At 46.1% G+C, this 22,689-nt stretch overlaps 1 protein-coding gene across 1 annotated transcript; it reads right to left on the bottom strand.

Annotated features, from left to right (window-relative positions):
* Window positions 1-1,615: 1,615 nt before the first annotated feature.
* LOC129684271 (cytochrome P450 2B1) lies at window positions 1,616-20,311 on the bottom strand. Its single transcript, XM_055617378.1, has 9 exons — window positions 20,118-20,311; window positions 11,480-11,642; window positions 11,181-11,330; window positions 8,713-8,873; window positions 7,540-7,716; window positions 6,927-7,068; window positions 5,326-5,513; window positions 5,021-5,162; window positions 1,616-2,180 (listed from the first exon to the last, which is right to left on the bottom strand). The coding sequence occupies exons 1-9, from the start codon at window positions 20,286-20,288 to the stop codon at window positions 1,999-2,001; spliced, it is 1,476 nt and encodes a 491-aa protein (XP_055473353.1). The 5' UTR covers window positions 20,289-20,311; the 3' UTR covers window positions 1,616-1,998.
* Window positions 20,312-22,689: the final 2,378 nt, after the last annotated feature.

Raw genomic sequence — 22,689 nt, 5'->3', positions numbered from 1 at the left:
TCACTGGGGGAGGGGGAAATGAGTTTTCCACTGGGTGTTAGAGTTAGCTCATTTAAATGAGATTGTCAGTATCAGATGAACACAAAGTGTTGCAGTCCTTTTGCTAAGCCTCTGTATTAATGGCAGAGGAGTGGTTGAAAGCTTGTACCTGGTCAGAATGAAGCCAAAACACATCCCTGACAAGGCTCAGGCACAGCAGGCCAGAGGGCAGATCTAGAGAGACTCAAACCCAGTAGGCCAGAAGGCATGTACAGGCACAGTGGGTGCTGCACCAGAAGTCAACACCAAGCTCATGGAGGGTCAGTCAGGCTCCAGCCAGTCTGCCTGACAGCCAAGCCCTGGGAGTGCAGCAGGGAATCTCCATGGAGGAGAGGAGACCACCCTTCTCCAGGAGAAACGACATTTCTCAGTCAGCCATGGTGGCGAAATGGAATGAGAGTGAGATTTCTTTCATGAATCAAGGACTTATAAACCTTGGGCACTGGGAGGGGTTCTCAGGGTGAATGTGTTTTATTTGGTGGGGCTAGAGGTGCTAGGGTTACTTGATTTACATGTAGTGATATAATACCTCATTTACATGCAGTATCACCGTCCACTCACAAGAAGAAAAACACAGTACTTAATTATGCTATAAGTGAAGGAAATCTCCAGGTACAATCGAAGGTCCTTTGCTGAAAGCTAAGATCTCACTAACACAGGGTGGGGTATTTCCAGGAATCCCCAGGTGTTTGCTCAGCAGGTTTCTTATTAGGAAAGGGTCAGGCCTGTAATCTTCTCTGAGGGCTATGTGATGCTCCTTATGGGATCTGGGCTTCCCCAGATCAGGTGAAGAGAGAACCCTGCTGAGAAAGGGAGTCCTGCATTATAGACAGAGCTTAAAGGCTATCTGAAAACATCAGACTTTGACTATGTGATTCCAATACCAGAAGAGTCCTACATCCAACCAATGCCTGGCCAAACCTGCCCTCCCCATAGAAGAAAGCCAATCCTTAACACTATTAACAATACTCTGCTATGCTTTCAAATGGGAGCAATAGCATAGCTGTCCTTTCAGAGGCTCCATCCAGAAGGGGATGGAAACAGATGCTGAGATTCATAGTCAAACATTGGGTGGAACACAGGCAGTATTGTGGAAAAGTGTGGGGAAGAATAGAAGGACCTAGAGGAGACAGGAGCTCCACAAGACCAACAGAGCCAACCAATGTGGGCACAGGGGGCTCACAGAGACTGAGCCACCAACCAGGGACCATGCATGAACTCAAGCAACCTAGGCCCATACACACCCAATGGGTAGCTTGGCCCTCATGTGGGTGCCCTAGAAAGAGGAGAGGAAACTGTCTCTGACATAGACTCTGTTGCCTGCTTTTTGACCACTTCACCCTGGCGGGGATGCCTTGCCAGGCCACTAGGGAAGATGATTAGCTCAGTCCTAATGGTAGTTAAAGTAGTGGTGAGAGTGGGTGGGGAGTATCAAAATTGTCCAAAGAGTAGGGGAGGGCCAATAGGAAAAAGAGGAAGGGAGGATGGTAATGGGAGAAAAAGAGGGAGAGCCTAAAGTCAGAATACAAAGGGAATAAATTTTTAAAATGAAAAAAAAAAGACACAAGACACCAAAGATCACACACTATGTGATTCTATTTACATGAACCATACATATTAGGCAAGTCTGTAGACACAGAATTGGGACCATGTACAGAGTCCATTAGCACAGATCATAAAGCACAGCAAGTTGATAAATGGGGACTGCAGCTATTGGGAGAAACCAAGAAGTAACTCAGCATGTGACGTGGTCTCCAGAAATTTATGTTCACACAACAAGAAAGGCACTGGATTGATTTCTCAAGTGCTATTCACACAGAGAAGAACACATTGGAGCTTTGGAGAAGCCACAGGCGTTAGAAGGATATGAGCAATGCACTAGGGTCTGGTTTCCTGCAGGTCTCTCAGAGACAGAAAGATGGTGCCATTCTCTACTGAAGTTAGGACACCTGCCCACAGTCAGCGGGCCAAGAAGCAGATTTGGTATGTTGGGGGTATTCTGCCAATGCCACACTCCTTGGGAGTGAGGTCAATGTCCTTAGGAGCCATGGCGCTGGACACAGAGAAGTTCTGGAGGATGGTGGTGAAGAACAGGAACAATTCATTGCGGGCAATGCCTTCGCCAAGACAAATGCGCTTTCCTGTGGGCACAGGAGATGAACCATGTGAGTCTCAGGTCCATATACAACCTTTGGACTGTCCCATCCCTAAACCCATTTAGACACATTTGACCATTACAATGAATAAGAACGAGTTTCTCTAAGATGGAGTTGATACCCATCTCAGTGCTGTCCTGAGCATAAGGGTACTGTTTAGAAAGATTCCTATACAGGCAAGACATGGAACCACATGCCTGTAATCTCAATGAAAGACTGAGGTAGGAAGGTGAGGAATTCAGAACACCCTGGGCTACATAGCAAGATATATCTCTCTCTCTCTCTGTCTCTCTGTCTCTCTCTCTCTCCCTCCGTCCATTCCTCCTTTCCTGTTTCTCTTTCTCTCGCTCTTCCTCTCTCTCTCCTTCCTTCCCTCTCCCTCTCTTTCTCTCATTAACTCTCTCCATCTCCACTTCTCTCTACTCCCCCGCTCCACTCCCCTGCACTTTCTTATTCAGCTTGAGGCAAAATTCTCAAACACAACCACAGTGGCTCATAGAGCTGAAAATAGGGCAGGTGCACATAACAAGGGGTCCATGGCACCCACTGGCTTCTCAAAGGTCTGGGGAGAACTTGATGGTCTGTAACCTCAGGTATGAGCATCCTACAGCAATGGGAGCCTGAAAACACTGGCAGCAGCACCTGCTCCTGCCCCTTTTCTCAGTGTTTCTCAATCTGCAAGTGACTACCTGAGGTTTCCTGGTACAGGAGGAATTTCCCAGAAACCCTTGTGCTTTCCAGGTTGTTGGGAAATTGTGCCTGTGTAGGGGAGTCTAGGGAAAGCACCTTATTCTTTTGGGCCTTTCCTTTCCAAAACGTGGGGACATCAACTTTAAAATTTTGTAGATAGATTAGCTCTCTGAAATGGTTCTTTTAAAACTGGTTTTGTGACCCAGATTTTTCCAGAACAGTTTTATGACTTATGTCTCAACACAATGTCCCCTTACCTGAGGCTGCTGATTTGACACCTTCCATGGTTTTTTGGCATTACTATCTTTTTAGCTTCCTTGTCTCCTTGCTCACTTGCTTGTGTCCTTCGGTAGACTACCTGAACCTGTGTCTGTCTGTACCTATCATCACCATGTGTCTTCTTATCTATTCTTTTCTGTCTGCTTCTTCTACACTCCCCTAGCTAGCATCATCCTGAAACCTCCTCCTTCTCTGTCTAACCATATCTTGTCATGCATTTCCTCCATGTCTTTCTCTTAAGTCTTTTTTCTCCACATCACTCTCTTTATAAACTTGGAACTGTTATACAGACACTTTGCTTTTATTTTACTGTTCCACGTGTCTCCATCTCTAAAGATGACATATGAAAGGAGGCTATTACACTAGACAAATCCAGGAGCAGGGCTGAGCCCAGAGTCACTGAAATCACTTGGACATCCAAAGGCTTAACAATTCTTAGCTGAGACATTGCTCAGCAGGAGAGCATTTGCCTAAATACCGAAGTGAGAGGATAAGGAGGAGAGAGGCTCAGCAGGAGAGAACCTTCTAGAATATACCAGGGAGGGGCAGGGATGTGGGCTTTTCAATAGAAAACTTGCTTAATACACACAGCCCTGGATTCCATACCTAGGATAAGAGTGTGCAGGGAGTAAGGGATTGTTTCCACAACATCCCTTTCCCCAGAAGATAAGAAACCTGAGTACAGAGTTTCTATGTTGACATCCTACAGAGTCCATTAAACTGACTTACTCTGTCTGAAGGCAGCTTCTGTGTGTAACAAATGAACCACACACAGTAGACAACCGAACTATGCACTGACTTGACATTGTATTCCTCCAGTAAAGAACACATCTCAGTCACGCATAGCAGTTGACCAATCCCAGGGTGCCAACTAGTCCAGCATGGCCAAGTAAGGCAAGGGTGGAGCTGGCACCAGTCAAGCTGTGTGTGCATGGCCAGCTCCGTCATTTGTCTGTAGACACAGCCTGCAACACTGATGGGGGCTAAACTCTGGACTTTCTCTGATTCGGGGTATTAGCCATCATCAATGGTTTCTTTGCTCAAATTAGTGCTGGTAATTTTGATTTTTCTTGAAATTTAATAATTCAAATAGTATTTAATGCAAACAGGGACAGGAGTGTCAAGACATGTGCCATCTTCTCAGTGCCCAGAGATAAATGCCTTCCCAGCCACAAGACTCTTCCCAGCTCAAGGCTGTGTTCATAAATGATGTCAGTTGTTCTTACTGTTGTTTCTTTTTGTTAATATTTATTTTTTATTATGTATATAATGTTCTGTCTGCATGTACACCTAAATGCCAGAAGAGGCACCAGATTTCATTACATATGGTTGTAAGCCACGGTGTGGTTGCTGGGATTTGAACTCAAGACCTCTGGAAAAGCAAGCAGTGCTCTTACCCTCTGAGCCATCACTCCAGACCCCCTTACTGTTGTTTCTTAAGAAAATGAATTTGTGGGGCTAGAGAGATGGCTCAGCAGTTAAGGGCACTGACTGCTCTTCCAGGGGACTGAGGTTCAAATCTAGCACCCACATGGCAGCCCACAACTGTCTGCAACTCACAAAGACATACAGGCTGGGAAAACACCAATGTGCATAAAATAAAAGAAAATCAGTTTTCTACAAAGAAAATGAATTTGTTCAGATTTAGAGGCTTTTAAACACTTCTGCAAAGTCCTTCTGACCAGGATGATCCTTTAGTTCAAGAGTCGCCTCATGAGGCTCTGGCCAGGGTGAATGGGATGGTTCAGGCAAAGCACCTGGAACAGACTCAGGAAACATGGACCTATACTTGTTTGTGTCTTGGAGGCTGGGCCTGGCCTCTGGTGTCTGGGAATGCAATCACAGGTCTGTCTCACCTGTGGAGAAGGGCATAAAAGCTTCATTTTTCTTCAGTGCCCCATTGGCATCCAGGAAGTGGTCAGGATTGAAGGTATCTGGCTGTTCAAAGAACCGAGGGTCATGGAGAGCTGAACTCAGGATGGGGTACACTTCAGTGTTCTAGGAGGAGTTACAAGATACAAAGATGTTAACATATCCTGACTCCAAAGCAAAGCAGTCAGTCCCTAAGAAGCACAGAATGCTGGGAAACCACAAAGGGTTGGTGATTAGGACATTAGAATGTGCTAGTGGAGTAGAGATGAGGAATCACAGCTGGTCTCACCTTGGGGAGCAGGTACCCACGGAACTCTGTGTCTTTGATGACTCTGTGTGGCACTCCAATTGGGATGAGGTCTGCAAATCTCTGAATCTCATGGATGACTGCCTCAGTGTATGGCATTTTGATGCGGTCATCAAGGGTTGGAGGGCGGTGTGAGCCGATCACCTGATCGATCTCCTTTTGGACTTTCTCTGCACAGAAAAAGGAGACAGTGGACTTGCCCTACCAGCTTTGTAGCAATGATATTGTATTCCTGAGCCAGCAACCCATGAAATGAGTACAGCAAGGAGACTCTCCCAAGAGACTCAGTATACTCAAACAGGTGCAAACAACTGTCTCATTCTTAAGCACCTGTCTCTCTCTGCTCATGTTTAAAACTATATTAAAGCTCTCCTCCATGAGCGTCAACCTCGCCTCATCAGGATTTTTAAAAAGAAAGAGAAATATACTGTGAAGAGCTACTGCAGAGAGAGACTTCAGAGCAATCATGATGAGGTGAGAGGGGGAGGGAGAAAAGCAGGAAAAAATCTCACCTCTGGAAAGGAGATGCATACACACACACACACACACACACACACACACAACGACTTCACATATAATTTTAAATTAAGAACTTGAAGCTCTGTCTTCAAGAATATAACAGAGAAGTAAAATATTCCATCAACAGATGCCTGTAAAATGGATACATAAGAAAATCAATGGATAATTCAATTAATAAATGGACAAATTCATGAGTTAATGGAGCAAATATATTAAACACTATCTTATGATTCAACTTGAAAGTCAATAGGTGATTCAATTAGAGAATAATGGAAGAATGGATGGACAAAAGAAGAATTCAAAGGCTGCTTAGTGAAAGGAATGAAACCTGTTGACAGAAGGATAGGTGAGGGTGTGAATGCATCAGCGGCAAATTCTTTACTCAGCTCTGCTGATCAAAGGAAGAACTCTTTAAGTTGATTATTTGAAACTAATGGAATGCCTCCTTGGGTGACTAAAGAGTTAATGACTATGCTAATAGTTATTCAGTGGACTGCTATATGGTTGAGTGAGTAGATGCTGGAGGCAGGGGTGTGTATATGTGTGTGTGTGCACATGCGTGTGTGTTCAGTGGGTAGATAGAAGGATGTGTGAGTAAGTGGGTGTTTGGATAGAATTATGCGTAGGTGGGTGGGAAAATGACTGTGGGATAGGTGGATGGGAGATTGGTTGGTGGGCGGACAAACAGGTGGGTGAATGAGAAGACTAGGTAGATGGATAAAGAGGTGGATGGATAGAAAGATAAATGAATAGACAAATGTAATGATGAAAGGAAGGAAGGAAAGAAGGGAGGGAGGAAGGGAAGGAGGAAAGGAGAGCGGAAGGGAGGGAGGGAAGGAGGGAAGGACGGAGAAATGCTCAACCTTTAAGTGACAGGAGAGAAACAACAAAAATCAGGTCAGCTGAGTGTTCATTCACACACAACCCTCAGGGTGCCTTAATTTAGAAGTAAACCCAAACATTCAGAGTTCAATGTGTAAGAGGCCCATGTCTCTCTCATCCAAACAAACCTCTGCAGCCAAAAGGGATCTAGAAGATGCTCAAAATCTCCACCTGTGGCTCACCTGCTACATGGGGGAACTTGAGCATGAGCAGGAAGCCATAGCGGAGTGTGGTGCTGCTGGTCTCAGTGCCAGCAAAGAAGAGAGAGAGCACGGAGATCACAAGGTTCTGGTGGTGGAATTCCGTGTGTTGGTTGGACTTCTCCTGGTTCCAGATGGAGAGAAAAGGGAAGGTCATGGGTGATTGGGCCTTGCAGGGTGAAGCACATGCATTTCTAGTCACTGTCTTTCTGTCTGTGAGTCTCACACTATCTGGACTGCTTGGCATTTCTCTACCCTCAACAATATCCCTTGGCCTCTTCCATCTTCTCCTCTCTCTACTTTGCTCTTTGGGAGTTTATCATGTTTTTCCTCACAGGCTCTTTCTTCCCCTCCAGTCTTTCTGCTTTTTGCCATTTGCCCTGTGTTTCTTCCCTGGCCATATGCCTTCTTCCTTTCCCTGTTTTATTTTCTCCTCCCTTTCTCTTTATTTCATTATCCATGTGATTCTGCATCTCCCCTATTCCATTTTCTATCTCTCCTCACCATCCTCTGTTCCCTCCCTCCTTTCCTCTGATCACACATCCATCCTTCACTTGCCCCCATCCTCTCTTTCAACCATTCAGGACGGACTTACCTTCTCCATGCGTAGAAGGTAGGTATCGATGAAGTCTCGTGGAGCACTGGGGTCCAAAGTTGCCCTGTGCTTCTCCACATTATGGCCAATGTATTCAAGGATTTCCTGCAGGTTTTTAGAGATTTGTCTGTGGGTCCCAGGAAAGTACTTCAGGAATCCAGAGAAGAGCTCAAACACCTGTGAGAAAGAAGGGCCCAGGAGGTCACCTGGAGCTATCAAGTCTCAAGACGCAAGCTGGGTTCCTAAGTCCCAATATTTCATAAAAGACTGTTCTCCCTTTTTCTATGCTCTCTTCTTCCCTCCCTCTCTCCTCCCTCCCTCACTTGCTCATCTTCTCTTGTTTCTTCATTTTCACTCACATGCACAAATACACATAGCGTCTCTTAGACTGTCTATCTGCATATTTTTCCAGCACTAGTTAGAATACAAGATAAGTTATATACAAGATAAGTTATCTTGTATTCTCGATATCTCTTTTTCTCTCCTCTCTGTCCTAAACCATCACTTTGGTTTTGTTTTGTTTTGTTTTGTTTTGTTTTGTTTTGTTTTGTTTTTCTTTCAGTTATGGTCTCCTGGTTCTTGTTGGTTCATTCATTTATGTGTTTGTTTGTTTTGGGTTTGGTTTTGGTTTTTTGAGGCAGGGTTTCTATGTGTAACCCTGGGTGTCCTAGAACTCATTCTGTAGACCAGGCTGGTCTCAAACTCAGAGATCTGCCTGCTTATGCCTTCCAAGTGCTGGGATTAAAGGCATAGGCCATCACTTCCCAGTAGGCCTCCTATTTTTCAGACTATGATCAAACTCAGTGCTTATGCAAAGATGGCCAAGAACTCTGATCTCCCATGTACTAGGATTGAAAATGTGTAACACCAAACCTGACTTCCGTTGTGCTAGAGATGAACCCAGGGATTAATACAGGACAAGTCCTCTGCTCTCTTAGCCACAGACAGCCATAGCCCCATGTCATCATTCCCCTTATGTCTGGATGCATCTACATTCTTACATTCTTGTCTATCCGTCCTGTTAACCATCCCTCCCTCCCTCCTGGTCTCAGCCCCCTTGTCTCTCCATGTTGTCTCGGCCTTTCTTCTTGCCTTAAGACACCTCCTTCTTCACCCACAAAGCAGCCTCTTGTTTCCTCTGCCCTGGATTCTGCCCTCTTCCCACCCACTGACCTGGCTGGAGAATGAGCTTATGAGCGAAAAGGTGCAATAGAACAGTTCCAGCAGGCGCAGGAACTGGCGGTCTTTGTAGTCAAAGCGCTCTCCAAAGACAATGGAGCAGATGATGTTGGCTGTGATGCACTGGAAGAGGAAGGTGGTGTCCAGGGGGGCTCCTGGAGAATGAGAAGGCAGGACAGCAGGCATGGTGTCAAGAACTGGGGAACATTTGGCTTTAGCCCCATCTCTGTAAAGCCGTTGCCACCACTCACTACTCAAAGAAAAAACAGCAGCTGCTAACACTGTACCTATGGGCACCAGGTCCTGCACTCAGTGTTGTATTGCCATTTTCTTTAATTTTCTCATGGTTATTACACATAAGATGCAATGCTATTAGTGAAGGGACAGTAGCCCACACCAGCACATGACTCTGGTAGGCCTTGTCCTTCCCCACTCCCTCTCCTTGCTAAGAATTGTTAGAATACATTCCTCAAGCTTGCTCCCAAGGTTTATTCCCTCATTTGGCCACTTCCTCCTTCTGAAGCTGACTACCAAGGTCCAGCTATCAAATATTGAAGTCTAGCAATGGAAATTCCCCTTTAGCTCATCTAACTAACATGCCCCCTTAAAACTAAACACCTCATCCTAAAACAGAGTTCCCCTCTTTACCTTTACCATCCACCATTTGCTTATGGGGCACATCTGTCTTCTCCCTAACCAGAGGCCGTCCTCTGTGCCCCAAAGACAAATACCTCTTACCCATCTCCCCTGCCACTTTTATTCTTCTCCTTCTCCCTATTCCTCTATCTCCTGTCTTTGTTCCTCATCACTGCCCTCACTCCCTCTAGAGCAAATAAGTCTCCTTCGTACTGAGAATTTGGTCTTGCGGTGTCCTGGGCCAATCCTTTCCCTTTCGATTAGTATCTACAGAGAAGGTAGCTAATTTCACCATGACAACACAGCTCCTCACAACTGGGACCAGGATTCAGACCTGGAGAGCTTTCAGACAGCATGTGTGCTTAGTCTCCACGCTGCACCTCCTCCCAGGCCACCATTCTGACTGTGAGCTGATTGTTAAATCTGTCTGGCAGGAATGTACAGACAACGGTTCGGGGATTGCCTGTGCGGGTTTAGAAGTCTCTCCTCTCTGGGTCTTCTTCCAATCCTTCTCTAATTTTAGACTCAGAGGTGTTTCAAGAACCATCAACATCTGTCACCTGCTGCCTTTGAATTCTAGGTCCCATCATGGGCCCTCGTGAGATGTCTTCAGTCCAGCAATATTGGGCCAGCATTGCCCCCCTTTCTGGGGCTCACCTGTCTGTCGCCTGATTGAGTGCTCTGCAGATTGCAGGTCTGTCTTTATCTGTCTCTCTGGTTTTCTGTCTAACTGTCTTGCAGCATTTCCATCTCTTTCTCTTTGTCCCTTCCCCTACCTACTCCCCCATTACCTGCCCCTGCTCTCTGTCCCCATCACTTCTGCTCTCTCTCCTTTTTGGTCCCTCTTTCTATCTCAGCTTCCTGGTCACTTTGTCACCCTGTTTTCTCTTGTCTTTCTTCTTACTCTCTAGATTCCTTTTGCTCCCTTCCAGCCTCTGCAGGGACATCTCAGAGTCTCTTGAGAAATGACAAACACCAGTATGAAGGAATGAGGTGCTAACAAAGGACTATGTCACCAGTACTCTCCTGTTATGATGTTTCAAAAAAACCACCAAGAAGTGCCTATAACTGCCACAAAGTAAAACAGCCCCTAGACCTCTTTGCTCACTGGTCACCAAATCAGCACATCCACGGTGTGTGTGGCAGGGCAGCAGGATCCTGTTTCCATCACTTGACTGGTGTATATAACATGTTTCCATCACTTGACTGGTGTATATAACATGTTTTGAGACTGTTTCATGTAACCAAGATGGCCTCGAACACCCTATAAAGTCAAGGATGATCTCAAATCTCTATGTTCCTGCCTCCACATCAAGTACACTAAGATGGCCAGCATGACCACTGTGCCAACATAGTGGTGTTAGGGATCAGACTGAGCCATGTGCATTCTGGGCTATGCCCACAGTGTAAATACTTTTTTTTTGAGACCATATCTCATGATGGAGCCAAGCTGGCTTTGGTCTTATCTGTCTCTTGCCCTTGAGTGTTAGAATGACAGGCTTGTGCTACCATGATAGACTGATATACAGTCTTAACCCTGGCATCAGCTTCCCTGTGGTGAAGTAGCTGGCATGCTAATCTCTCGTTTGTGTCTGAGGGTTATTCTTGGACACCAGAAAGTTCACTTTTTTTTCCCTTTCTTTCTGTATTATTTTCTATCCACCATTGTGCGTGTTTGTGTGTGCGTGACTGTGTATATGTGAGTGTGTGTTTGTGTGTGTGTTTCTCTGCTCATGTATGACTCTTTGTCTTTCTTTGGCTGTGCACTCATATCCCTCCTTCACCATCATCCTTTAATCCCCTTCTCCAGGTTCTCCAGGACTCACCCTGGGATTTCCTCAGCTCTTCCACCAGACATTGGGCCTCCTCCTGAATCCGCTCCTCCACACTTCGCTTCCCCATCCCAAAGTCCCTCATGGTTGCTAGAGAGAATCGCCGGAGAGCCTTCCAGCGTTCCCCATTGGAAAAGATCACACCTAAGAAAGTAGGAGAAGCGAGAGCAGCTTACATTGGAAGTTCAAAGAAACCTGGGCCCTTCCCCACCTCTTAACCTCACTTTCTTCAGATTTGCTTCTCTCCGTGCCCATTCTCCATCCCATTTCATCCCAACCACTGAGATGCTTACCATACTCCTGAAAGACAGGCTCAACCACAGCAATTGTCCCCCGGCCAGAGAAAGCCTCAGCGTGGTCCACCAGGGCCTCCCTAATGGCCTCTGTCCCACACAAAATGACCACAGGCCTCGGTCCCAGGTGCACTGTGAACACATCTCCATATTTTTCTCGAAGCTGCCAAACATAAGGGTACCAGGGTGTGGTAAGCCACCAAAGACTGTGTTGTTAAACTGTGAAAACACTTAAATACAGATTGGTCAATAGGCTCCTCCTCCCCTGGTCACCCTTCCACTTCTACAGACCTACAAGGTGAAGGGTTAGTTCACCGCCCAGCAGGTCTGCACTGATTGGATGGACATAAAAAGCAGTACTAGGCTGCAGTACTTCTGTGAATGTGGAACCCATGCCCCAAGCTCAGCACTAAGCTAGTAAAGAAGGTGAATCAGGAATTCAACATCATCTCTGGCTGCTGTTGATCTGGAGACTAGACAGGGCTATATGAAACCTTGTCTCAAAAATAAACAAGATATAGATATGGTATAGGAAAACTGATAGTTAGAAATCAACCTAACAAAGAATTCACCAGCAAGCACGCTCAGGAAATACTAAGTTGCACAAGGTTTAGCTCAAGCAGTGCTGCCCCTAATAGGACTGGGAGAAGAGTAACAAGACTTGTTAGAAACTAGAAGGAAGTAATTGCACCTTAAACATAATTGAAGTTTAAGCTTACAGCAGTTTAGGCTTCCTGACAATATATTTCTGTTAAGATTTGTTTGTTAAGACTGTTGCCAGTTAGGTCCCATGTCTATATCAAAGAACATGGCTCTGATGGGCAGTTCAAAGGGGCTAGAACTGGGTAACAACCACCATTAAGTCTTGGTCCACCATTAAATTCTCTCATCAGGAAGAGTCTGATTCTGCCAGGAGAGCGGGATGCCCAAGGGCCTGGTGGCTTGAGGAAGAATGGCCTCCATGTGCTCATATATTTGAATGCTTGGTCACCAGGGGGAGGCACTATTGGAAAATATTAGAAGGATTGGAAGGTGTGGCCTTATGGAGAAAGTGTGTCATTAAGGGTTGGGCTTTGAGGTTTTAAAAGCCCATGACAAGCCCAGAGTTCCTCTCTCTGCCTACCAAGCAGGAAGTAGCTTTCAGCTAATGCTCCAGCCCCTGCCATGCCTGCTGCCATGCTCTGGCCTTGATGATAATGAAAGATAAGAATGATGACAGTCTCTGAGACTACACTCAAACCCTCACTAAATGCTTTCTTGTAAGAGCTTCCTTGACCGCGGTGTCACTCCACAGCATCTTGTAAGAGCTTCCTTAACCGCGGTGTCACTCCACAGCAACTGGGACACTGAATAACAAGTGCTGGAAGGGAACAGCACTGGTCTACTTTAAAAGTGATGGTGAAATCTCCCACTTACCCAAAGGGCCAGACTTGAAGTCCTGACTCTGTAAAATGGGTTTAATTTCTCAGAGTCTAATGCGGGATGGGCTAGAAGAGATGTGCAGACGACCGCACATGTGGATGGCTGGGGCACAAGGTCTGCAGAAGCTGGTAAAATGCTCTGCTCGAGGGCAGCTTCTCTAGGGCACTGATCAGAACCATCTGCACACCGGGTTTTCATTCTTTCTCGGGTATTTGGAGTAAATTCTCACTGGTGAGGAGAGGGGGCCTAACCTGCCACTTTAGATCTGGATACAGCGACATGTAGACACAGACGTGGCTATGATATGGGTGTGCATGTGTGGATATGGTTGTTAACACAGACACAGACGTGGCTATGATATGGGTGTGTGCATGTGTGGATATGGTTGTTAACACAGACACAGACGTGGCTATGATATGGGTGTGTGCATGTGTGGATATGGTTGTTAATACAGACATAGATGCAGGTCAGCGCCCTTCAGTCAGACCAGCTGTTCCTGGCTTCTCAACCTTCCTGCGACCCCAACAACATTCAGAGAGAATGGCCCTGACCCAGCCTTGGGTCACCAGGTAAGGGAAGTGGTAGTCACCTAGTCATGGCCCTGAAGGTGGTCATGACTGCAGTGCAGACAGTTGGGTAGCCACCTAGCAATGTAAACATCTCTGGGCAGCTACAGGAAATTGGTCCCAGGAACATCAAACTCCCCAGTGCTGAAAGCCCTTGAATAGACTGGAGCGTGTTTGCAAACAACCCATCCTCATCCTCCTGTAAGCTTTAGCAAAGTGTAGATTTTGATGCTGCTAATAGATTCAATGCTATGAAAATGGTCAGTGCCCGATGTTATTTATGAAATACTGATAAAAAAAATCTCTATTCATGCTTGATTTACATGTGTTTATGTTTCAAAGCAAGATCTTCCTATGTAGGCCAGACTGACATGGGACTCACTATGTAGCTTAAGGTGTCTCAGATCTGTCATTCTCCTGCCTCGGTCTCTGGTGTGCTGGAGTTGGAGGTGTGAGCCACACCTAACCCTGAATGCACTTCCTCTTAGTATTTTCATTCCACAGCTGACTGAATCTGCTTGTGGAGAATCTCTTTACGGAGAATACGCTACAATCTGTGAAGCTGAACACAAGCATACAGAGAGACTGCACCTCCAGATGCCTGTGCAAGAACACATGCTGTGTTCACCAAATGACTAAACCAGCTTAGTCCTAGAAGCCTTCTTACCACAACTTGACACCAGACTAACAGCAACAAGGCCACACCACAGGATGTTATACAACAACGTATTAACAACCCAGCTCTCAGGTCAGGGATAGAAATAATCACCAACTTAATGTTGGCATAAAGGCAAATTCTGCTTACATTTGTTGTTATCTCAATGAAGTCTGAGCACAGGGAAAGTCAACTCACTGTGTTAGAAGAGTGAGAAGGTAGTGACCAGAGGGCATAGGACAGGAACCAAACTTAATGGTAACTGATCTGCATGTCGAGGATAAGAATGTGTTTACTTTGCGAATTCATTGACCCGTGGTGGGTTTAGAGCAGCAATTCTTAGCCTGTGGGTCATGACACCTGTGGGGGTTGAATGACACTTCCACAGGAGTCCCCTAAGACCCCCGGGAAGCACAGACATTTACATTGCAACCTATAACTGAAGTTGAATTTTAGAGGAGCCTTTGCACTTGGCATTTTCTCCAGAGTGATGACAGTGAACCTTGAAGTAATTTCTTCAGTCAGTGACTGTTTTCTGAAATTCATGGGGTTGCTCTTTCTTGGGAATTTCAGAGCCTCAGCATGACCTCGGTCACAAGCTGTTCCTGGCAAACCTGGAATGCTTATATTTACTGCGTTGGCTTAGATAACGGTTCCCTAAGACAACTCGTAGTTCACAGTAGAGATGTTGGTATCCTGAATTGACTTGCTGAAAGGCCTTTGGTGTAACAATTAATAAAAGCCCTTCTTCAAGCTGCTAAGCAGTTAGTCCTCAGAGGCTTTTGCTAAGCCTGTTACATCTTACAGTGCCTTTCTCTTTCTGATCATCCTGAGCAGCTCAGAACACTGACACACAGCGGTAGCAAACTTCCACTTCTGAGGTAGCGACAAAAATCATCTCATGGTTGGGGGTGAGCACAACAGGAGGCACTGCATGAAAGTGTCCCAGTGTTGGGAAGGTTGAGAAATACTGTTTTAGAGTGACGAACAACTTCAACACTATCATAGCTCAAAATCTATAACTGGGGTGGCTGGCGAGACGGCTCAGAGGTTAAGATCGCATGCAGAGGACCTGGGTGTGGCTCCCAGCAGCCACATGGTGCCTCACAACCATTTTTAACTGCAGTTCCAGGGGATACAATGCCCTCTTTTGACCTCTGCAGCCACCAGGTGCACAAATGGTACACAGACATACCTGCAGACAAAAACACTCTTACACACAAAATAAAAAATGAACATAAAAGAAATCATTTTTAAGGTATAACTGAAGCTGGAGAGGCAGCCCAGGAGCCTGAAGCACCTGCTGCCACATCAAGATGGCTGGGGTTTGCATTCCAGTGCCCACTTATAGGCCTGGTGCCCCGTGCACACCTGAATCCAGTGTCCACTTATGACCCTGGTGCCTCGTGCACACCTGCATTCCAGTGCCCACTTATGACCCTGGTGCCCCGTGCACACCCATAACCTCAGCTCCAAAATGGAGGCAGAGACAGGAGGATTGTGTGGCTGCCAGTTTCTTGGTTCAGGGAGAGACCCTGCCTCAAAGGAATGGACAGAGTGAGAGAGGACACCCAACGCCCCATCTGGCCTCCATGCAATAGGTGCGAGCATCCACACACAAAGCCCACATACACGCAAAGTGACGGTAGGAGTAATAATACTATCAATAATGACTGATTACAGTTCTTCCCAAACTCTGGGCAGCCCTTGCAGAGCTTCCGCCAGACAGCATGGCGGTGCCTCTTACCATGGGCATGCCTCTTACCTGCCTGCCTTTCTGAGTCCTGACGCAGAAAAATCATGACTCTCCCGAAACTTTCTTTCTATCCCTTGCTCCTTCAGACACGGCCAAAGACTGAGCATGGTTTCCTTGACACTCCGAGCTTTCCCTCTCTTTTTCTCAAGCTCACCCACTAGTTTTTCACATGTGGGCTACTTCCAAATGGCATAGATTCCTCTATTTCTCCCACCCTTATTAACTAATTAATGCTTATTGATTAACTAAAACACATATTAATTAATTACTTAAACACTTTTTAGGTTCTTCTTTATTTTTTTATTTCTTACAATTTATTCACTTCATATCCCAGCTGTAGCCCCATCCTTTGTCACCTCCCAGTCCCCCCTTCCTCCCTCTTCTTCTCCCATGCCCCTTCCCCAGTCCACTGATAGGGAAGGTCCTCTCCCCTTCCCTCTGACCCCAGCCTTATCAGGTCTCATCAGGACTGGCTGCATTGTCTTCCTCTGTGAAGAGCAGACCACTGAGTTCATTTCAAAGACAGCCCCAGTTCCCCTTACTTCAGTCCAGGTACTGATACCTTCTGAACAGCTTTGGAAATGGTCTAGCCCCAAATTTCAGCCTGTCTCACATATTATTTTAGAATCAACACTTGAGAGGAGAATGTTAAAAAGCCTTAAAGACAGTTTAGCATAGAACCTTCCTTCCTCCCTCCTCTTTCCTCCCTCCTCCCTCTTGCCCTGAGTGGAGACATGATATTCTTCCCTGCAGCAAAGATTGTCTCCTCCTTTAAAAGTTAATTAAGTTGGACCTATCAGTCACCTAGCCAAGAGACAAGCCCTGGGAAGGCTGATTCCCCTAAACCATGATAAGGAGATGGGAGCAATAATCATTCCCTCACTGAGATAATATGTTTTTTTTCCTAGAGCCCTGCCCTTTCCTGTAGACCCTCCATGGCAGCTTTTCTAGCTGTCACTCAGCAAATCATTGCTCTTCTTTCTCTTTCTTTGTTATCCTTTCCTTCCGGCTCTCTACCAAAGCCTGGTGTGCTTTTCTTGACACTGCTTCCTCTCTTTTTCTCTGAAGCTATACCTCCCACACCCTCTTTCACATGTGGCAGCCCACAGATCCCTCTTCCTCATTTTTGTCTTTCTCCACTGGCAGCTGCCAAGACTCACAACATCCCTGCCTTGGTGTTCTCCTCTTAAATGCTGATAAAATTGTCCCTGAGCTTTAAAAAAAAAAAAAAAAGTAAAGACCTAGAAAGGCAAATATTTTCAGTTGAATATATTTCTCAAATGCTGGCAGTTATTGGAGGCCACAGCTTGTGTTTGTTTCTCTACTCCAAGCCAACAGGATTTCACCATAGATAAGACATCATTCTCAGTTACACATACTTGATAAAAAGCTCACATGATCACTTTCAACAACACAGCTGCCTGGGAGAGTAGAACTCAGTTTTTTTGAGCCCCAACTAAAGCTTCCAGGGAACATTCCAGGTTGTATGCCAGCAATGTAGGCCCATCAGCAAAATCAGGCAATTTGGAATTGAGCTGAACCTCAGGGAGCTAAGATTGGGCTGAGCCCCAAGAGCTGACACAGCCTCTAGCAGCTGTGATTGAGTCAGTCTCCAGGCTCATCCACAACATGCTTGAGACCCCTGAGCTGGTTTCTCCTGGGACTCCCAACAAGGCATCACTCCCACTTGGCAACCAGAGCCCTCTGTCTGGACAGCTGCACTTATCTTCTTGCCTGTTCCATGTACTTTGCCTTGAGCATGGTTTAAGTGTCCTCTGAGGGCTCCCATGCTGGAGGTTTGGTCCCCAAAGTGGTTATGTTGAGATGTGGTAGAGCCTTCAAGTGCTGGAGCCTAACAAGAGGCATTGGGTCTTTAGGGCTGATCCCCGGAAGACCTTAATAATGGCCTTTCAGCAAGGCTGGAATCTTGGGTGGAAACGAGGCCGCCCTGCATGTTAGCCTGTTCTGCATGTGACAGATTGTCTTTTTGCCCTCCGCCATGTTGTGACACATGCAGAGAGCCCTCACCAGAGACAGGACAAAAGGTGTGCTCCATCTTGGACTGTCGATGCTCATGATTATGAGGTAGATAAACCTCCTTACTTTTCTACTAATTTCAGTTTGTTTACTTTACATACCAAGGGTGGCCCCTCAAGCCTCCTCACTTTTAATTTTCATTTGTGTGTATGTTTGTGCTTGTGCCAGGACTCCCACAGGTCAGAGAAAGACACCAGATCCTCTGGAGCTGAAGCTACAGGCAGTTGTCAGCTGTCATATATGGACAAAGGGAACCAAACTGGGGCCTCTGGAAAAGCAGCAAATATTCTTAACCACTGAGCCTTTATTCCAGGCCCATAAACCTCCTTCCTTTATAAAAGATGAGGCCTCTTCTCTATCATTATAACAACAGCAAACAGACAAAGACACCAGGAGACTCTTATCTTCCTGGCTTAGGTAGACCATTCCCCTTCTTACCATTCTTGGTTTCACTCATGATCCCAAAATTCAACACCTGCTTCTCCTCCATAACATCATGTTCTCCTAAACCTGGGCCTACTCCTTCCTCACCTGCCCTCCATGGCTCCTCGGAAACAGCTTCTTTTCCCCATTAATCCTCACTCAAGGGAGTCTTTGGGAATCTGATGAGATTCATCAATGTGGATCCTCAGATACGTATTAATTAAAACTCAGTTTTTGGGGGGCTGTAAAGATGGTAGAGGTTTGAAAGCACTTGCTGTTCTCCAGAGGACATGGACTCAGTTCCCAGTGCCCACGTGGTGCTCACAACCATCTATAACTCACTTCAGGGGTTCCTGTGCTCTTCGGAGCACCAATCATGTACATGGGACACCCATGTTTTCGGGTAACATTAATCTATATAAAACAGGAATAGGCCTTAGAGGGAAATGGCATTTTGCCTTGCCTGTGTTCTGTGTCACCCAGGTGAACCTTAACTTATCAGAAAACTTCTGCGTTGTTTATTCTGCATCTCAAACCAGACTGTCAGCTCCTGGGTGTCAGGGATTCTGCCACTATTACTGCTGTGCACTGAACTTGGGATTTGTTATTGTTCAGAATACAGAGTTGGAAAGTCAACCAGACCATCACATCAGAGCTGGCATAGGCCCCAATTTCCTGCAGACTACACATTTCTTAAACCCTCAGCGCCCTGTGAGTTTCTTTGTTGAGATCATTGTTATTGCAGGGAAAAGATGCAGCATTGACATGGAGGCTCCCACCCCTCGCTGTGTTTCTGGGGCCCCTTGGTGGTGCTGGGGGAGGGTTTTCATCTCTTCAGTGGGATGGGGTGCCTTCCAAGCAGTTTGAGCAAATAATGTACAGGTGTTTTCAAAACACACTCTGAGTGTTAGGATTGGAAGCCCTATGGCCATGCTTTTGTGTGCAAAGTGTAAATCGGGTGCTCTTGTTTTATATTTCTTTGGGTTTTGTTCTGTTCTGTTTTGTTTTGAAAATCAAAAGGTGATTATTATGAAAGGTTGAAGCCAAGAGTTTGTAGCTGTGATATTTACTGTAAGCTGTAGAACAGTAAACAATTATTTTAAAAAAATAATTAACTGACTAATTAACATACCTGAATTTGTCATTGATGGGAGGGGGGGTCTTTTAATAGGCAGGAGGGTAACAAATACAAGGTTCAAGAGTGTGGCCTCCACACTCATGGGGAGAGGAGTGGGACTTACACTCAGTTTCTCAGCTCTCTCCTGAGAGGTAGGACACATGCTGAGAGTCTCAGTAAGCAAGCAGTAATTAAACATGAAATCCCAAGTGTGAAACCAAGACATGTAAGTGGCCAGCCAGCTCCTGGAATAAAATGATAAGCACTCCATCCCCGCCCCTCCTCCTGCCCTCTGGTTCCCCCCTTTGTCCTGGAACACCTCAACATAATCTCTTTTGTTGTTAGGAGCAAAACCTATTATTCATGCCCCTGACATCGTTCTTTGTCTTCTGGGAAAGACAAGCCTCAAGGAGTGAAACTCTACACAAGTACATCTCAGCATCTCTACACCTCTCAGGCTCCAAGCACAGTGCCCTACAGGATCCCAGCAGAGCAAGACTCATCTGCCATCTGAGCTGCAGCCATCAGCGTCTCACCATCACTCAGCAACCTTCCCACCTGAACCTACAGCCTGGGAGGAGTCCCTTGCTCTTCCTGCTCAGTGACTCCACGAGCTAACACGGAGCTAAGCCCACAGGGCTAAGGCCTGGTGCATGTCTCACCTGCATGAAGGAGTTGAGGAGGCCGCCTCTGTCCATCTGTAAGAGGTTCCCCAAGATGGGGAGGGGACGAGGCCCTGGTGGCAGGTGGCCATGGGTCTTTGGGTGACCCCTGACTAAGAGTAGCAAGAAGCCCAGGAGGAGGGCAAGAAGGAGCAGGACACTGGGCTCCATGGTCCCGGTCTAAGCACCGTTGACTGCACTGCACAGTCCAGCTGGACCTTTTATGCTAAACCCGCCTCTCCAACCAGTTAGGCAACTTCAGCTGTCCCTGCCCCCTGTCTCATCATTATTCAGGAGTGTGGACACTCTGATTTCCTGCTTGGACTGCTGGTCACCTCTCCACTCCCTATTCCCTCACCCCCACCCTAGGTGTTGGCAAAGACACCATGAAAGAGATACACAGGACAAAGGGCACTGGGAACAATGCATCTTGATTCTGGGGCTGGGTATGACCTGTCAGCTCAGTTCTGTCTGCTCATTTACTGGAGCATGGAAGTGTGTGTGTGCACTATGCTCTTTGTATGTGAGAGGTCATTTCTAACACGAATGTGCAGATGTGTTCCATGTTGGAGTCTAAATGCACCGGCTGGCCTATTGCATGTCTGGGGGTGTTTGCATGTATAATCTTAAGTTGTAGAGGGTTCTCTGCGTGTTCTTGTGTCACATGGGAAGGTCATTGCAACTGACTGACAAGAATAGTACTCCATGATCCTGTGTGTGTCTCTATGTGTCTGTTCATTCCATGGGCCCAATCTCTGGAAGGTCTGCAGGTGTGATTTCTCCAGAATCCTCATTTTACTATCTGGCCCTTGACAGACACAGATAGGAAGAAAAAGGAGACAGAAGGACAGGCAAGAGATTCGGGTAGTGGGGCTCAGGAGTCAAGTGGAGACAGGCTGAAACCTAGCAGAGAAGCGGTTGGGACCTCAGGGTCTCTGGACTGACAAGCTTTATTATGTCAACTTGATACAAACTAGAGTAATTTGTGTGGAGGAATTTCAGTTGAGAAAATGCCTCCATAAAATCACACTACAAGCAAGCCTGTAGAGCATTTGCTTAATTAGTGATTGATGGGGGAGGGCCCAGTCCATTGTGGGAAATGCCACCCCTGGGCTGGCAACCTTAGGCTCTATAAGGAAGCAAGCTGAGCAAGCCATGAGGGCCAAGCCAGTAAGTCTTAATCACCCTTCCACGGCCTCTGCAGCTCCTGCCTCCAAGTTTCTGCCTTCTGTTCCTGCCCTGACTTTCCTGGATGATAAACTGTAAAGCGGGAATGGAAACAAAATAAACCCTTTCTACCCCAAGCTGCTTTTGGTCATCGTGTTTATCACAAAAATAGAAACCCTGAGACAGTCTCTCATGGCCATGGCTAATGACAAATGGTTCCCTGTCCTCCAGGTTCATGTGTCACTTCATTGCACATGAAGTTCTCTGACCTTCCCTCTTGCTGTCCCTCTCTAACAGTGTCTCTGTCCCCCTGTAAATTCTGTATGGCAGGATGGTGAGACTTAGACTGTTCTCTGCCATAGCAGAATAGTAGAAACCCAGTAACTGTATAACAGATGTTTTTAATTTGTGTTTCTAGAATCTGTTATTTCCAGGAGCACAGCACTGGCATCTGGGGAAGCCCTGTTCATGCACTACAGCATGACACAGGGGTCAGCAACTGCACTTCCGAAGGCTGAGGGAGAAAGCTGAGAAGGAGATTGAACGTTTTTAACTAGCCCACCACTGCAGGGATGACTTTGGTCCATTCACAGGGTGTTATGTTGTGAATGTGAATCTCTCTCAGAGGTTCATGTTTCAACACTTTGTACCTAACTGATAACAACACTATTTGGGGAGGTGGCAGGACACTTAAGGGGTAAAGCTTGCAAGAAAGAAGTAGGTTGTTGGAAGCAACCTAATGAGTCACAACTCCACTGCATGTGATTCCGTGAGTCTCTCTCTCTCTCTCTCTCTCTCTCTCTCTCTCTCTCCTCTTCCTCCTCGTCTTCCTCCTCCTTCTGTCTTACATACATTGGAACAATCGAAAGCTCAAACATCAGGACCAAGTGCCGTACCTCCCCTGCCATGAAACTAAGAGAAAATAAATCTTTCTTCTGAGTTGCTTTGCAGTGGAATTTGGCCACAGTGACAAGAAAAGCAACTTACTAACTAAGGCAGAAAATTGGTACCAAGATTGGAATTGTTATGGTAAATATCACTGTGTAACTCACAGGCTGGAATCCTTGTCAGTTGGGGACCCAGGCTTGATATTGGAGCTTTTGGCTCATCACATAACACTGGAAGATCAGAAACAAGAGAGAAAGAGGCAAATTAGAATCAGGCCCAGGTTATAGCCCATCATATAATCTATCTAAGTAACCTACTTCCACCAGCCAGGGCTCATTTCTTAAAGATTCCATAATTCCCCAAAATGGAAGCATCTGCTGTGTACCAAATGTTCAAGCGCACATTTTGGGCAACATTCATAATCAGCCTATGACATAAAGGCATAGCCTTTATGACCTTATCAAATACTGAGGATCTCACTTCTTAACATCATTATAATGACATTTAAATTTTAACA

The sequence above is a fragment of the Psammomys obesus genome, unplaced genomic scaffold (assembly GCF_907164565.1).
Source record: "Psammomys obesus unplaced genomic scaffold, mPsaObe1.curated_primary_1811, whole genome shotgun sequence".
NCBI classification, from domain to species: Eukaryota; Metazoa; Chordata; class Mammalia; order Rodentia; family Muridae; genus Psammomys; species Psammomys obesus.
Note: the sequence above shows the minus strand (reverse complement) of the source record. Positions and strands in the feature narration are given on the sequence as shown.

Bases quoted from the DNA above. Each gene is read 5' to 3' on its own strand.
- LOC129684271 (XM_055617378.1), bottom strand. From the start codon at position 20,288: ATGGAGCCCAGTGTCCTGCTCCTTCTTGCCCTCCTCCTGGGCTTCTTG. The intron at 7,069-7,539 runs GTAAGTCCGTCC...ATCTGGAACCAG, and splicing joins ACCTTCTACGCATGGAGAAG to GAGAAGTCCAACCAACACAC. The intron at 5,514-6,926 runs GTGAGCCACAGG...TTTTCTGTGCAG, and splicing joins CAAGTTCCCCCATGTAGCAG to AGAAAGTCCAAAAGGAGATC.